Source organism: Aptenodytes forsteri, unplaced genomic scaffold, assembly GCF_000699145.1.
Source record: "Aptenodytes forsteri isolate BGI_AS27 unplaced genomic scaffold, ASM69914v1 Scaffold257, whole genome shotgun sequence".
Lineage (NCBI taxonomy): Eukaryota > Metazoa > Chordata > Aves > Sphenisciformes > Spheniscidae > Aptenodytes > Aptenodytes forsteri.
The window spans coordinates 10,257,685-10,275,083 of record NW_008795194.1 but is presented as its reverse complement, the minus strand read 5'-3'; the positions used below and the strand labels follow the sequence as shown (position 1 = coordinate 10,275,083).

At 40.4% G+C, this 17,399-nt stretch overlaps 1 protein-coding gene across 1 annotated transcript in view; it reads right to left on the bottom strand.

Annotated features, from left to right (window-relative positions):
- Positions 1 to 2,530: 2,530 nt before the first annotated feature.
- DIP2C (disco interacting protein 2 homolog C) overlaps positions 2,531 to 17,399 on the bottom strand; it is a 166,119-nt gene continuing 151,250 nt past the window's right edge. The window contains 5 exon segments of the mRNA XM_019471878.1: positions 2,531 to 5,677; positions 10,559 to 10,682; positions 12,521 to 12,695; positions 14,035 to 14,109; positions 15,201 to 15,258. Of these exon segments, the coding sequence (XP_019327423.1) occupies positions 5,425 to 5,677; positions 10,559 to 10,682; positions 12,521 to 12,695; positions 14,035 to 14,109; positions 15,201 to 15,258 (685 nt within the window). The 3' untranslated portion in view covers positions 2,531 to 5,424.

Sequence of the window (17,399 nt, the reverse complement as noted above, 5' to 3'; positions counted from 1 at the left end):
CATTCCCCATTCAGTTTTTCCTGGCCCGACACCCTGGAGTGGCGGGGTGGGCTGCGGGTTTCCATGACTGCGGATGCCCAGCGCCTGCCCCTGCAACACACAGGCGTCTTGGGGCTGTGCGTCTCCATCACGGCCCCTGTGCAGGCAGCTAACCTGGGCTGAGCCGCTGCGGCTGCAGCACGGCCACGCGCACGGCTGCGAGACCCTGCAAATGCGCATGTGTGTATTCTCACCCCGGCGCGGAGCTATGTGCGGTGGGCAGAGAAGGGGGCACACACAAAAAATCCTCTCGTGGATTTCAGGAAAGTATCCGAAACCAAATGTTTGTGAGAGGCATCCTAGAAATGTTAATGATCACGTGTGTCTGCAATGGAAAGTTTAACTCCTTTGTATCTCCTCGGCCACTAATTTCCTTTGGGCAGTTGGCTCAAATTCTCATCTTCCTCTGCTCTGTGAATACTGGCCATGCCATACTCCCCTCCAAACCTTGCCTCATGGAAACATTATTTTCTTCTTGCACGCAGCTGCTTTTCTTACCCTAGTCTTCTCTCAGCACTTCCCTGCTTCAGTCCTGCCTTTCCCTGACACAGACCTGTTTTCTTTTTATTTTCCTGAACCTTGGAGATTGGGATAACCTCTGTTCCTCTCTTGCGCCACGTCTGTCCTCCTGCCTCCATACATTTCCTCTCTTGGGTGTTATCCCAAAGCCCCTTGGCCGAGTTCAGCAGGTGGTAGGTAGTTCATCCAAGCCTCCAGACTGAATGTGGGGCGAAGAGCAGCAGGGCTGTGTGTCCCAGCACCTGGACCTCCCCGATTTGAAATGGGCTCACCTAGGTGAGGAAATGAAAATGTAGGCCCCTAAATTAGGTGCCTGATACCACTGGCTTATAGTCTCAATTGCTTGACCCTTACCCCCATATGCACAATCTTCTCTTTTCTGGCCTTACCTCCCTTCTACACCAAATGCTCTTCCTAAACCACCCCCACCAGGATGATCTTTCTGGGCTTTACCTCTCCCCGCGCTGCCCAGGCAGCCGTGGCCCACACCAGCGCCCAGCCCAGGCCCCCAAAACCACAGGCACGCCCCACGCAGACGCCACAGCAGGGATTTGTATCCCCAAGGTTGCAGAGAGGGGTCTGCGACCGCTCAGGCTGACTGCAAAAAGCTGTGTGGGAGAAAGTTGGTAGTTCCCCCAGACCCGGCTCTCCTGCGATTTCATTCACAAGGTGACTGGTGAGAATTTGTTGTTCTCTGTGCATGTCCTTCCCTCCTCACCTTATACGATAATGCTGCATAAAGGAAATTTTTGTGTTGAAAAACACACAAAAAAAGCTGCAAGGTCTTTTATTAAGCTTTTTCCAGTTCTTACCTTGTTAGCATCAACCTGATAATGCATAAATTATACTGTTCTTAGTGTGCATGAAATTGTTCTTCTAACCCTACTGAAGGTTTTTTTTCTTGAGATTCCCCCCCAGCTTTTCAGCGCTATAGCCACCATTCGCCAAAATGATTTTTAAAATGCGTACTTGAAAGATTTTGACCTTTTAAAAATCCTCATCATCATTAGCACAAAACATCAAAAACCTTCTTTTATAAAATGATTTGTAAAATTGAATCAGGAACTACTTGCTGTTCTGGCATCCTCTTCCTTCCGCCACCCCTAACTCGCCGTCTCCCTCCCACAGTTTCTGGGTTGCACTCTCTGCTCTGGAAAATTGTGGTTCCTCTAACCTGCGCCCACCTCTTCTGATGAGCAACCTGAAATCTGAGCCATTGGAGACGGGATTTTATACCTTGAACTTCTCAGATGGGCTACCAAAGAAACGAGGACACAGAATTTCACCCTTTGAAATCCCATTTGGAAAATCAGAGCGAGGGCCAAACCTCTTCTCTGGGGACGCTGCTACTCGGCGGCTGGGAGCCGGCTCTGCAATCAAGGCACTTTCGGAAAAGGCCAATGGAAATAGGCAGATCACATTTCCTAGGGGTTTTATCTGGTCATCCAAGGCTTCTGAATTGATACGGAGGTTCTAGCCCCACATGTGTGACCAAGAGGTTACCCATATACTTCCACTGGCAGAAAGCTCCAGCAGAGATGTAACACCTGGATCAACAACTGAAGCGACTGATTAGCAATATGCCGGTAGCAAGACCTTGCAACAAAAGTGATAAGTGACAAATTTGAGGAGTTTTACAGTACTAATGCTTGTTATTGCTTCTCACAAAATGTTACCAAGCTTACAATAATCTTTACACTTTCAGCAAAAATGTGAACAGTATATTTGAATATATTAAAAAGAATTAAAAAAACATTTCACAAAAAACATTTGTTGCCATATGAAAGTCTTTCAGCAATAAATGCCCACACCAGTATTTAAACATTGTTAAAAGTATAATGATTTGTACTAATAAATTATGCAACAAGAGAGGTAAACAAAATAAAATTACAGTATAGCTCTCCATGTTCCTCCACTGAGCGTCCGCAGCTCTCGGAAGCTCCATTTTAGATGACTAATTAAGAAACCGATATTTTCAGAGCAACAAAAATAAAAGCTTTTATTTGTTCATTTGAATATAAAACAGGCGTTATCACAGATGTACAAAGCGTACTGGTGGTTTAACATACAAGAAGGTTGCTGTCCTTTGCACATAAAAATTTTTGTTTGAAACTGTGATTGGCTGAGTTACATGAATTTCTCTAACCAGTCACCACACTCTATGAAATAACGCTGCTAACATTCAACTGATAAAAGGGACAGTCTTCCCTTGGGTAAAGTGTCAAGCAGGATTAAATATATATAATAAACAAGCACCATGAGGAATCTGCTCCTGTTTGATTAGTTTTGTGTTTAAATGTTCATTGTGTACCCTCTTTTTTTGTGCATGTGCATCAAGTTGATTACATGGTTTTGTCTGACTCCAAAAGCACAAGGTCACAAGACAAACATTTTATACATTCTCATGAATGGTTTATCTACAGTACAATTTCTAATACAGAACAATCCTTCTTTATTGCTCAGTCTGATGGTGCTTAAATGTTTCCTTCCTTTTGCTTGCACAACAAAACCAGAAACTCAGTTTATCGTTTCTCTTAACTCAGGATTTAACAACCACGGATGACAGGTTGCAGAAGAGAGCTGTTATTAACTGCGTTTCACAACTGCGTTGCAGTTCTTTTATTCTCTACAAATGCAAAGTTGACTTCGTGAAGGTTAAAGTGATGCTTTGAACGACAGCGAGATTTGTTTTGCAGTACTGAGATCAGCGATAGCAGGACTTCACAAGTTAGTTCACACACTGCAATTATGTTTGTAATCGATCAACATCTTGTCTGAAACCTTACAACAACTTGCCATTAAGAACAGATTTTATTCTTTTTAGGGAGCAGAAAATGAATTTGACAAAATATAGGATTGGTCTGCAGAGCATGAATAGGGCTATTCACAGGACAGTGGAGGCGGAAAGGATGGTCTGAAAGAAAACGCGTCTGACATGGCAAGATGCTCTGTACTGTACATGCAGACTAAAACGTCCCTACCTTTTAAAAAGATTCTAAACACCCAGCATTGAGACTCCCTTATACGTGATATAAACATGATTACATTTGCCCTGCAACAATCTTAGTCATGCATATCCGGTAATGAGAGCCAGCACATGAACGTCATTTGGGACAATAAGAAAAGCATTCTTGGACTGCAGCTGGTAAATCCCACTCTCGATCACAAACAGGTCAATTCAGTTACAACCACATGAAGGAAAGGGAAGGTTTTAAAAAAAGGGGCACGGGGTGCAGGGAAGACAACAGAACTGGGGAATCAAACCTCTCTTTTATCCAAAGGTAGTAAAATGAAGGCAGCTGTGATGCATGTTTTCCTACTCTTCTCCCGTGATGGTCTCAGATCAGAGACCGCAGGACTCCTCCGTTCTTTAAACAGGCAGATCGGTTCCTCTGATGTTTTAATGCGTTTAGGGACTAGTTAGCAGATGCACGATTCGTGCCATATCGGTTGTCGTGACTGTACGCTCCTCTCTGTTAAGGAATAAATTAAAGACCATCGAAACAATCGTTTCCTGTAAATGTAAACTGGATGCATTGGCCACCGAGCTACGTGTCCTAGCTGAGAGGCAAATTGATAACTGTGCAAATAACCCCAAAACTTTTCCTTATAGCAATAAAAACACCAACTAAAACAATGAAAAAAATTGTGCAACAAAATTCTGCAGCTAGACAACAGTGCTATTCCTCAACCTGCCTTTTCTAAGTCTAACAAGTGTATGCACATGCCAGCACGAATACTTATTGTTGCCTCCATGGCAAAGAAAAGAAAATTATTGTAGTGCATTTTTAGTCTTAAATTCATTCACTGCCTTAAAGGCAGCAATAATTCCACTTGCTGGTATCTAGAGGATTCTTTTCGACAGGGATACTTAGCAATCCAGGATTGCTTTTTTTTCAAAAAATTTGTGAGTAACATTTGATTATCTACAGTGGGAGACACCATGCAAGTGACAAGTACTGCATTTTAAACTTTAAAATCTTTTGTCATTAGTGAATTTATATTTCATATATATATATTTGATGTGATACTATCCACTCAAGATAATACAACACTTTGTTTTTATATTAGCAAACATTTCAAGAGTTTAATATTCTTGAATGTTTTTTCTCTTTTATACTTCTAAAGAGATCAAAATAAATTAAACGTTTTGTACATAATTACAGAAGAAGTAGTTAACTTATTTTATCTTTTTAGTTTAGTACAAAGATATTTGCAAGTTCATTGCCGAAATACACCTTATTTATAAATTTCTTCCATTCTAACGCTAACAGCAAAGGCTCTTTGGCCTTTGGGCTTTCAGCATCTCCGACAGAAAGCTGCAAGATTTCTAATTGAAAGGTGCTACTTTGGGTATTCTCCTCGTACCACTACATAGTTTCCTAAGATGTGGGATCTAAAATGGCTTAAGTTAGTAACGGATCTGTATTCATCAGCTTTTTATGACATATTAAAACAAATGAAGAAAACAATTATTTGTATTAGTATGCAAATTGTTTTAAAAGAATCCATTTGGAGGGCAGAATAAAAAAAAAAAATCTACTTCAGCTTACTTAATGTAAAATACAAAGCCACATTTACTCAAAAAGCAGTATTGTCCAATAAGCAAAAAAAAAAAAAGTTTAAAATGGGCTTTTCCAACACACTGAAGGGTCTTACCCCATAGTCCTTCTTTTCTAAAATTTAGTGGTAAAAGAAAACATTTCACATTTTATTTCCTGCCAATCGTGACTGCTTTGAAAAGTCGTAATAGAAACACAGTTCCATTCTGATGAGTGTCAGCATCTTATCTGCACACTTTTTTAGTGGACACCAAAAAATTTTATACATCTATAGTAAAGTCCATGGAAGCTTTAAGGTACAAGACTACATGTTGTAGGCCACATAGATGGGATCTAGCTGGTCTGCCAAAAATCCATCTCGTAGGTGCATACGTTGTTTCTCTCCACGGGAGTTGATAGGAATTACACCAATGTCCACAACCACCACCACCCCTACAATCAGATAGTGTTCCTCCAGGACCACATTGGTGACCAAAGGAACCAGGTCCAAAGCTTCTTGTTCCGATCCATCCAGCTCAACTACAACGACCAATAAATTCGTCCAGGTAAACACCGCACTGGAACAAAAGAAAAAACAGTATTAGTGGTGGGTTTTTTTTACCCATTTCATTTTTTACTCTTTTCATTCCACCTTGGTTACCTTTTGTTTCAACTCCTAGGGCTCCTTCTGTACGCTCACCACAAAGCGTAAGTAGCAAGAGAGAACATGTCTGCAGGCAGGGGCAGAACAGCCCCACTAGCTCTCACTTTAATATTGCTGCAATACTAAGTATTGGGCTAAACTTTACAGAAACTCAAGTTTAGTCCTTGCTCATCATGTAAGGAGGTAGTAAGACAAGGTGCGGTTCCCTCTGAAGCCAGAGAACTGTCACAGCACTGCTGTGTTCATGAAGGCACGCATGAGCGATGTGTGGGTGGAGGTGTCTTCTCTGGGGTTTTCTGAGGAGCAGCCCGGAAGAGCAAAGGGGGTTAAAAGAGGAGGCACCAAAAGTAACAGCAGGAACATAGCCCGAGCTGAAAGATCTTTGGGATAAACTCGGCCTAGCAAAGGGGTGCGGAGCCCTGGGAACGTTTACATGGCATACCGCAGGCTGCACAGAGGTCCCCAGGTGGCTGGGGAGGGGGCTTCCTCACTTGCACGGTGCTAGGCTAACATGGTTACATGCCTTCTGGATTGGGCTGGCTGCTGTCCAGGCAGGTCAGAGCTCATCACAAAAGGGCTGCGATTCTTCTGGACCAATTGGTTTATACAGAAATAAGCAGTGTCTCCATCTGTTTTATTTTGGTTGTGTTTTATTTCTGTTGGGTTTAAGGGGACAGGAGTTTTTACATTCCTTATTAACAGGTGAGATGGTCAAGGGAACACGATTATCACCAGTATCTCCTCTTTACTAAAAGAACTTTGTAAGACCCCAAAATTTTGGTTAAGCCCTTGAACTGAGGCAGGTAAATTTTGGTTTCTGCTACTGGACATCTTTTCTGACTAAGGATAATGCATTTATCCTTCCAGACATGGAGGCTGAGAGGGTATGAAAGTCGGTGTATGCTTCCCTCCATCCTCCTCCCCACATCTCAAATGTCTCCAAAGCCTCTGAAGTCTCACAGGAGGTTAGCAGGACTTAGGATCCACAAAGAGCAATCTCATTCTTCCTTGCAGGTGTTTAAGACACAGACGATGGTTATTTCTTCCTCTAACTTACTCCATAGCATAATTAATAATATTCTACACATGTAATTAATACATCAAGCCCTGTACTTTACCCTCCTTTACCTTATAAAATCAGGGGATAATTTCCCAGAACTTTCTTGAGCATAAGCATTTGAAAGAATATATTATGTATGTAAGCCAACTTCAAAAAGAGCTACTTACCCTAAAGTCAACGCTTGATTAAGACAGAATTGTCCTGTTTTAGTCTACTAAGACAATTCTGAAAATCCCTGTACTTTGGAAACGTATCTTATTTTGCCCAGAAGTTAGCTATGAAAATGTGCTCTATGTTGATGCTTAACAGAATGGATTTTTAGGAGAAAAGTACTTACTACTAAAAAAAATTCATTTTCAGATCCTGCCAAAGTACTATTTGATTGAATTCTTATGTGCTTATTGATCTGGAAACCTAATAGGCAGCCAAAGCAAGGCTGTGCCGGCTCCTTTTGACTTAGTACTGCTATGAAATGAATTTTAATTTGTTATGTTTTCACAGACAATCTAGGAAGTTTTGATGAATGCTGAATATTAACAAAGTGAAGTATCAGTCTGCACAGGTGACCATCTCCAGAGAGGTCCTAGAATTTTTATGGATTGCTGTACAAACATCTAAATTAGTATAATATATATTTTAACAAAAAAGCCTGGGGAGGTTTTATTAAAAGGTAAGTTAGCACTTGAGACCATGCCTTAAACCTACTGTTAGCTTGTTACTTGGAAACGCAATTAACGGCAAGATTCAGGAGCAGGTCCCTAAAACATGGCTTAGGAGAAGTTAGTTTGTCTGAGTTCAGAAGACTGATTCCCAAAGCTTTCATGAAGCTTCTATTAATTCCTAGAGTCGTCAATACTCCTAAGAGGGTTTCAATTTAATTTAAAACTCATTTCATATGTCATGATTCTAACTCACTGGTGACTGCTGTAAGTACAAGGAAATATTGCCCTTTGTGTTCCCACTAGTTGAGATGAAGATACATTGGCCAACATGTATCACTTATGAATAGATTAATTTTCTAGCCCTGAGGGAGAAAAAAGAACTTCCAAAAAACTAGGGACCCAGGAAGGCTGCACTTTCTCAAGAAATTATGATGTCACACCCAAGAGATGCAACACAGCCAATGCACTGAGCTGGGAATGGCCCCTCCTGCTGCTTCCATCCCACCAAATGCTTCAGAAAAAGCAAGGAAGTTGTTGAAACACCTCCAGAGAAAGAGGCCCGTAATGGTTTTCTTCTCCAAATATCGTGTAGCTTTACCTATTTGTCATTATGCAGAAAGAGAAAACCACTTCTTAGCAAATTCCTCTTTCAAGAGTTTCAAGTTTAAATGAGTCAACAATGTGCTTTAACTAAAACACACACACACACATACATTATTTCTCAAGATATTCTGCAGTATTAAAAAACACTTTCAAAAATGGCTGGTGTAGTTATACATCACAATGTATAAGAGTGCCACTCTTTTGCTTGTTATGTATTGAGACACAGGAGGTCCAGAGTCAGACGTTGTTGATTTTGTGCTAAAATTCCTTAAGAGACCAGAATAATTTTAAATGACCTTTTAGATCTGATCCTCAATGACAAAAGTTGCACAGCAGGATGACATGTCAGTCAACAAGTCACCACTTTCCTCAATAGTGTTAAATGTTACCAAATGAGCATGTGTTTCTTGGAAGCTGAGGCTATTTTTACAGTCTATCGACTGGACATACCCAGCACCTTTTGTTTGCAGTAAGCACTGAGGCACTTAAATCCTTAATGGGTCACTGTAACCAAAACAACAGTGGCCTCCAGCAAGAACAGAGGCTCATGCCAGAGGTATATACAAAATATATATAAGAAGAAAGATTTTACTGGCTATTATTTTGTCAAGGGGTGTTTCCCAAAGACAAGAGGAGGATCTCTAGAAGCTGAAAGAGAAGTGAGAAAAGTCAAGGACAGTCAGGACTAAGACTATGAAAACTCCATGATGGTGGCTTGAGGGAGCTATTAGGCAGAACACTGCTTAGGAAGAGGTTGGGAACTGTGAGCAAACTAGATGTTGTTGCTCTGAACTACTGCATGTCCATTTTCTGAAGGGACCACTTCAGAGGAACATCTAACTCATCAGCTACCTCTCTTTTTCAAGGAAAAACCAACCCTGAAGGCTTTCAATTTTGGCCTTTGGGCAAAGGGTAGTAATAGTACAGTGTGTTGTCTGAAATCTCGCTCATGTGCCTTGTATATTATCACCCAACTACTGGGAAGAGTTAAGGCACCAAGAATTATTTGCATGTACTTCTACCTTCTTGCAGAAATTCAGTGGCCTTTTTCTTCGGTCCTTCCAGCTTACTCCAACCCTTTTTTAGTTGCCACTATCCCACTCAGGATTTCCATGATAATGGAAGGAAAAAGATCCTCAAAGTGCTCTCAGTGGTCTTGAAAAAAGGAACATATAAGCATTTTTGGCCACTGAAGCCAATGATGACCATTTCTGCAGTGTGATATGGCTACTTCATTCACTGCCCATGAGCTCACACTTTGAGGACTTGCAAATCTCTGACAAACAGGTACTGCTGAACATAATCGATTTACGAATCTGTGGCCATCTTATAATAGAGCTGTCCCTAAATAGCTTGATCCAAAACCTTTCCATCCACTGCTGATACTGATCTGACACATTTTCAAGGAGAATTTCACAGCATCCTTAAAGTGTTCACACTGGTCTGTATGAGGACACAGAATCCGCCACCTTGTGTAACGGCTAGCTGGCACAAGACCACCATACCAGCAGTGATGATGCTCTAGGGAGGAGGCAATAAGGCAAAACCTCAGTTACAGTCAGCCAAGCAATCAACTGCCTTAATTTTAACAGATATTTAAGAAAAAACCAAGGTGTTTTGACTAAAGAAACCAGTCCGGTTGCCGTGCTTCATTATTAAGTTTACTGCTCCGGGCCACACCGTTGCAGCCAGGATTGAAAAGAAAAATGAAGAGTCACGTCTTACACTTGCTGAATTGCTCTGGCTGTTGTGACAGGTTCTTTTTGGTTGAAAGGAGAAGAGCTGAGCTGAGGTTAGATCAAAACAAAACAACTACCTGACTCGGTCTTCTGATGCAAGAATAATGAAAAGCAATTTGTTCTCATGTCGGCCTCGGGAAATGATTACCTGCTGTGTGCATGTGATGATGTGATACATTGATTAAGACAACATCATTATTAACTCATTGATTTACTGCTTCAATTTCGATTGTGACCTTGATTTGATCACTGCTTGATTTATTAATAACCAATTCAAAAGTAACAGTGTGTTCACTAATAAAGTTTATTAGTGTGTTCATTTATTTGAAATGTTTGCTTGCTTACTCCTTCTAATAACAACACTCCTAAAGCCCGAACTCATACCAGTTTGCTTTTCCTGGTTAGAATATAAATCTCAAACTCCAAGAAACAGATATTGACCTACTTGAGAGCTGCTTGGCTCTCTCAAATTAAAAGCTTAATCCTTCACTTGTACTTAAAACCACAGAAAAAAAGAAGCATATTGAATGATCTTAGCAGAAAACAGTCCTTCCTGATTAAATCTGTTTGTGAAAAGTTTCGTCCTAAGGACATATTTACAGCTGGGTTATAAATCCTGTGACCATCCTGACAGGCCATTTCCTGGATCAATTGCAATATCCAAGAAAAAACCCCAGACATTATAGATATTTCAGCTTTATATAAGGGCCCTGGTGTTATATAATCCTTACCATTCTGTGATGCTCTTGTGTGCTCTAATTACAGAGGTTTCAATATCGATCGGATGGTATCTCATCCCTCGTAACTCCATGGCTTCATCTAATGCACCCACAACATAAAGTGCATCGTGGCGTTCTGGTTGTAAGGAAAAAAAATATTAATGATTCTATTCTCCAGTACATTAAATTACAAAAATGTTCACATTAATAAATAAGTAAAATAAGTATAATATTTATAAGCCATCCTCGAACGTCTGAAACCCCAAAGTGATTTCTGAACTGAAGTGCAATGCAGAGCAGGAAGCTGAAGAAAGGAAAGCGGAAACACTATTCCCATTTGAAGAAGAGAAAGGTGGAAGTCTTTATCCAAAGACGGTGGCATAAATTCCTGTTTTTCTCCCAGGTGGATGCAGAACAGACTCATTCTTTTTTAAGGCCCCCTAAATAGACAATAGGCTCCTTGTTTCTCTCTCTTTCTTTTGAAAGAGAAAGGATGGATTTGACCCTAACAGTATGGATGATGTTCTTCCAGTAGCATTGAGACGGCCAGTACCGATGCTTAAGGTGTATTACAAAGGTGTTTATCAATAAACTAGAAATACGTGCTATGTGCCAGATAGCAAATTGCTCATTCAGACAAATGGCAAACTCTGAAGCGTAATGCTCTTACAGTACAAATTTTTACTGACTAAAGAAATAAATGAGGCTGAAATGACACTTTTAAAAAGATATTAGGCTGATAATAAACAACTGCATGTTATCCATAAAGGAAATAATATTCTCTAATAGACTTAAAAGCAGATAACTGGCTCTTTTTACATTAATTTAGATAGCTGCATGGTGGTAATGTAATAGCAATATAACCTCTACCAGTAAAAAAGGGCAGAGAACTTTCTGCACTGGGAGATAAAGTGGGAGGAGAATGGAGACTTAGCAACTCTTTGCCAGGAGAAGGGTTAAGCCATTTGGATGCTTAAGCTGCAATACCCTCAGAGAATCCTGAATTTGCTCAAGGCTGGGCTATCATTATGAAATGAAAAAAGCCTGCGCAACTGAAAGTAAATCTCTTCAGGAAGTTGCTAACATAAGGACATGGGCAGCAGTCGTAATCCACAGTGATTACTAAAATGCTTTCAGATTTGATTAATTCACTCTCTGGCTGAATAGCTGCTATTCTAATCGCAGTGACACCGGGGCCCTGGGATCGCTCCTGGAGGTGCTCGCAGCATTGCTAGAAACCATACTTTGACAACAGCCTCGACTGCCACCTCAGCCAGCCGCCATTCGTGGCACTGTGCTCTGCAAAAATCACAGGAAAGTCATGTTTTCCCAAGCAGAGACTTTGTGTGCCTGGCAGTGCTGGTTTGCTTACATGTGTACATGAGATAAGGATTGTCATAAAAACAAATAATGAAATCCTGTACGTTCCCAAAGAAACCCAAACACCCCGTAGCTTCTCCTGCAGGCTACTGCTTGTATTACATTTCAGTAACCATCCCCGCAGGTTTAAAGACAGGGAAATTTGAGAAATGGACAGCTTCTGTAAATAAGTCTGTAATAAAGGAATTATCAAAGAAGGTGATTGTTACAGGAGGGACAGGGCTCAGACTCACAACAAGGCTTTTTCTATCTGCACGAATGCATTCCTGTGGATATGACTGCGAGAACAAATGGCGGCATTTTAAGCTGCATTTCATATTTTTCAAGCTGAAGCACCTGGCACATTAACAGTGCCAAAAAGTCACCAGTGGAGGGGATTTATAGCACCTGAGGTACAGCAAAGGAAAAGCAACTGTTTCAGTAGGGAAATCTTGCCCTCTATTTTATTTTCTGATTATTTTAACTAAGGCTTTTTTGCAGTTCTACAGGTTTCACAGACTGAACACGTTGGGTAGCGCAGGCCAAGAGACATGGTATCAGCCTCAAAATAATCCAAATTATGTGCATAGACCTAGATGACGAGAAAGCTCTTACCTCCGTTTGCATCTGTGAGTTCTGTTCTTCTCAGGAACCCCAAATAGCCAGTTCGAGCCCATATAGTCTGTGTGTCTCCAAAGCTGAGTCTTGAATTAAAATGATCTGATTGCAAAGATTCATCTCCATAGATGGTAAAATACCCACTGGCATTGTGAGTGCTGTGAACCCATATCTAAGTTAAAAGCAATTATACTGGTATTAATTAAGGTAGCTTTCCAGAATGAAGCATTATTGAAAATTCTTGATGCAAGTATTTTTAGTCATAGCTAGATAATACTATAATGCCTTTTAACACTGGTTTCTGAACCTGTAACTGACCCAGTTTTAGGCAGAGAGACCCCAATCTAGCCTCGCTGAAGTCGGAGTGCGGATCTGAGCCGTGCCTGTTGGAGAGGGACGCTGGACTCACAGCTGCAAGGACATCGGCCTTGCAGCCCTCTGGCCCAAAGTTAGCCAGTGACCTGCACAGCCTCCTTGAATGGCTCAGCTAGCTCTGAGGTCTGTTGGTTATGGCAATTTTCAGAAAAGCCTACAGACCACAGTGCTCTTCCCTTAGTCCCACCCCCCCTGCCCCGGGTTCAGTACATTTACTCCAGCAGGGCATCCTCCATGAGCACCAGACAGGCAGATTATTTTAAAGGGTGAGGCCAGGGACCTTCACCTATGGAGAAGAATTCATTTCATCTAACTCAAGGCATCACGGAAATTTTTACAATTCATAATAATGAAATCTTACAGGTGAATCTTCACTGAGAGGGTGGTGAGGCACTGGAACAGGTTGCCCAGGGAAGCTGTGGATGCCCCATCCCTGGAAGTGTTCAAGGCCAGGTTGGATGGGGCTTTGAGCAACCTGGTCTAGTGGAAGGTGTCCCTACCCATGGCAGGGGGGATTGGAACTAGATGATCTTTAAGGTCTCTTCCAACCCAAACCATTCTATGATTCTATGAATCTCAGAAATTAGATTGTAGTTTTAATTATGACTAAGCAAATTCTTCATTTTGTTAGGTAGATCTTTAATTGCTCATTGAAAATAACATTTTTTTTCTCTCTCTCGAAACACAAAATAAATTGGAAAAACATATAGCCTTGCTCAACTCAGCTAATGAGAGTACTTCAGTGCTTTGAAGCACAATGATTATAAAGAGAATAGCACTAGAAAACCATCTAGCTGAAATTAGACTAACCAATAAACTCATTTTTTCATATAAGTTTCCATCAGAATTAGTGAAGCACCAAGTAGAAAATGCAGTTAGAAACAGCAGATTTGTTTTCATTTTTTTAACAACCTTGAGCTATTATTAGTGTTTGTCAAGTATGTTACTAACAATTTTAATAATGATACAAATATCATGCTACACACTTTATATACTATAAAGATCTGTAGAATTCACAATTTTCTTAACCGGGCATTTGATAAGACATATTATAGGAAACCATTGGCATACACGATGATAGCTTTATCTCTGCAATTTAGTTCAGAGCATACAAAGGTTAAGTTTTCATGACTCACCTCACCAAGATGAGAATCTCCTAAGGGTCCCTTTGTTTCTGGATTAGCAATAATGATACGTACTCCTGGGAGGATCTATTGAAAGAAAACATGAGGCAGTAAGAAAGCAGATAGCAGCTTATGCAATCATATGCTGACTCTTCGTCCCCAAAAAACCTTCATTAGAAACTAGAAGAAATCCTTAAAAAGTTAAAGTAGACTTTATAACACAAAAAATTAAAATAGTCCATAGATGTAATAAATTCTGAGGTGTTTGGGAAATGCTACAAAACCTCTTTGTGAAAGCTGTTCCATCATTAAAAACTCCTCAGAAATCAAATGTTCACCTACAATACAGAAATCCTACAAAATGGCCCAAGTCTCTCTGAGAGTATATACTAGAATAGAAAAAAAACCCCCACACTAGCCACATGAAACTTTGGTCTGAAACAAAAAGAAAGCCAGAGGCACCGTGCAATCTCCCCCGAAAGAGCCCCTGCCGATGACTTCATGTAATGGACATTCAACCACTACAGAGGTGGGCAGATGTTAAACCCTAAAATAGAAAAGGCAGCATCCTCTGATCATGAGTGTTTGCAAAGCTATGGTTAGAAAGCTTTAGATGACACCTCTCCTTTCTCCCAAAGGCAGAGCACGCTCAGCAGAAGACCTCGGTCACTGGCACACAGCCAGACACCGCAGCTAGGGACAGAGCTGAGAGCAGCACTCCTATCTCTGTGTGCCGGTCCTGTGTCCTCACCCTGTCCCCACAGTGATGCCACCCACCAGGGATGGTCCCTCTGCAGGTGATCAGTAGCCTATGAGTACAGCGTTGATAATCTCAGACCAGTTCTCAGTGGAGGTGGGTCTACATCAATAAAACTGCCTTCACTAGTGGCACATTAGTTGGCTGTTTCAAGAGGAGATGTGGAGAATGAAATACCTTCTTTTAGCGTAAAAGAAGGAAATGCTTTTTGCATAAAAGAGGGAGGTACAGCTTCTGAGAGAGCAGTAATGCATCAGTTACAACCATTGTGCTGTAACCTCAACAGTAAAGAAAGGTCTTCAGTCTGCACAGCTGATAAAGCCTTCCTCAACACTACATTCAAGTAAAAATGAACAGAAATGGAAATTTACTGAAAATATTCACCAGAAAAGTTATGTTTAAATCTTCTTTCAGTACTTACTTTTCCTGACTCCATGAGGGGCAAACTATGTGGAGATCCTCTTTCGACTAAACGAACTCTGTAAAATACATATAAAAATAATATGCATAATACACATTTGCATTTATTTGCTTTTCATTAACATTTATTTCTAAAAGGAATGGGTAATGGTCGCAGAGATTAACGTTATCTTTGAAACAGATGAAGCTTATATCCTGTAGAACGTAATCAGGCCCAATATTTAATCTTAGTCAACACTTACGGCTGGGAAAATAATGAAAAAAGACGTGTGTGAACTTTTTCTTAAATATTAAATTCTTCAAATGCAGTTGGTGCCTTTTATTTGTTTTTGATACATTTTTGTAAATGGAATTCCATGGAAAAATTTATTCACAACAAGAGGGATCTAAAATATTGATTTCCCACAAGAACATCATAAATGCCAGGGCACAGACACAAAAGCATGTGAGCTGAGTGAGCAACTACATTCCACGAGTAGCTAACAGTTAAAATCAAAGTCATATTGAAATAACTTATAACCTGGCCTCAGCTTCAAATCTGCATTTGCAATCTTTTAATTATTTTTAATAGACAGTGGTTGATAAACATTTTAATATTAAAAAAACCCAATCATTTAATGAAAAATGTTATTACTGCTGAGGTCAGACCCTTTCTCTGAGTGTGGCTTTCTGGTCCTCTCTCTTCCTTTCTTAGGTAACTTATTTACCCACTAAAGGAACAGAAATGGCAGCTCTCCTTCAGTGGTATGATGGTTTGGAAGGAAATACCTCATTTAACCTTAGAAAAGTACTCAGCAGTTTAGAATGAAAGAGACTTTAAAGTCCTAAAATAGCTGATGATCTCAGCCAGTAGATGGTGAAGAAAATTTGGTAACATCTAGCCATTTGTGTATCCTAAGTGAGATAACTTAAAAGTTCTAACAGCCCATGAAAACCTTAAACTTTCCACTCCTGAACATTTTTCATAATCCAATTAACCAAGCTAAATCTGGACTTCTGTCAAAAGAGCTGTTCTTACCTCTTTCCTCCCCTCAGCTCTGTGATTAGAAAGAAAAAAACCAACACAAGATGCCTAAAAACCAACCCTGTAAAAGGTAAAGATGAAACATCAGAAGAGAGGAAGACATAGCTAGGAGTAGATGGGTGGAGAACTGGATCCCGGTTAAACTGATCATAAAACTGCAGTCTGTTAGGAGCAGTCACGATAGATCTTTTTTGGACTGTTTTGAGGTCTTTTTATAGACAGAGTACCGCAGTGCTCAGTTTGGGAAAGGAGGGATGAGACACAGAGAGACCTCAGCTAGAGGTCCCTTTGGAGAAGAACAAAGCTTTGGCAAGTTCAGCCATAAAGATAAAGGAGATGGAAAGATGATTTTTTTTTTAAAAAAAAAAAAACACAACTATTTCTTTGCTCCAAAAGTCTTCTGTAGATGGAAAGATGATTTTTTAAAAAAAAAAAACAAAAAAAACCTATTTCTTTGCTCCAAAAGTCTTCTATAAAAGCTGGGACTGTCGAGGTCAAGGCAGGAATAGTGAATAGTGTTTTATCTGCAGTTCTGGGAAGTCTCTCGACCTTGATGGATGGGGCAGGGCTAAGCCCTGAGGCATTGCACATCAGTGCGAACAGTTCCTCACGCTAACAGAAAGAGATACAACCCAAATACCCAGCAATTTCAGACTGCTTTTCCAAGTCATTTTGAGAGGAAAAGGATGTAAAGTGCCCTACAAGGGGCACTGCCTGGAGCAGGCACGGTTAGGCAGCTGCAGCCTGACCTGCTCTCCTGCAAGGTGCGTAACAGGAACCACCTTCCAACATTTGTTCAACTGCCACAAAACTCCCAGACAGAGCCTGAAGCACTAATTACCACTTCCGTGTGTTACCTTTAATCCTTTAATCATAGAATCATAGAATCATAGAATCATAGAATCATAGAATCATAGAATCATAGAATCATAGAATCATAGAATCATAGAATCATAGAATCATAGAATCATAGAATCATAGAATCATAGAATCATAGAATCATAGAATCATAGAATCATAGAATCATAGAATCATAGAATCATAGAATCATAGAATCATAGAATCATAGAATCATAGAATCATAGAATCATAGAATCATAGAATCATAGAATCATTGAGGTTGGAAAAGGCCTCTAAGATCATCGAGTCCAACCGTCAACCCAACCCCACCATGCC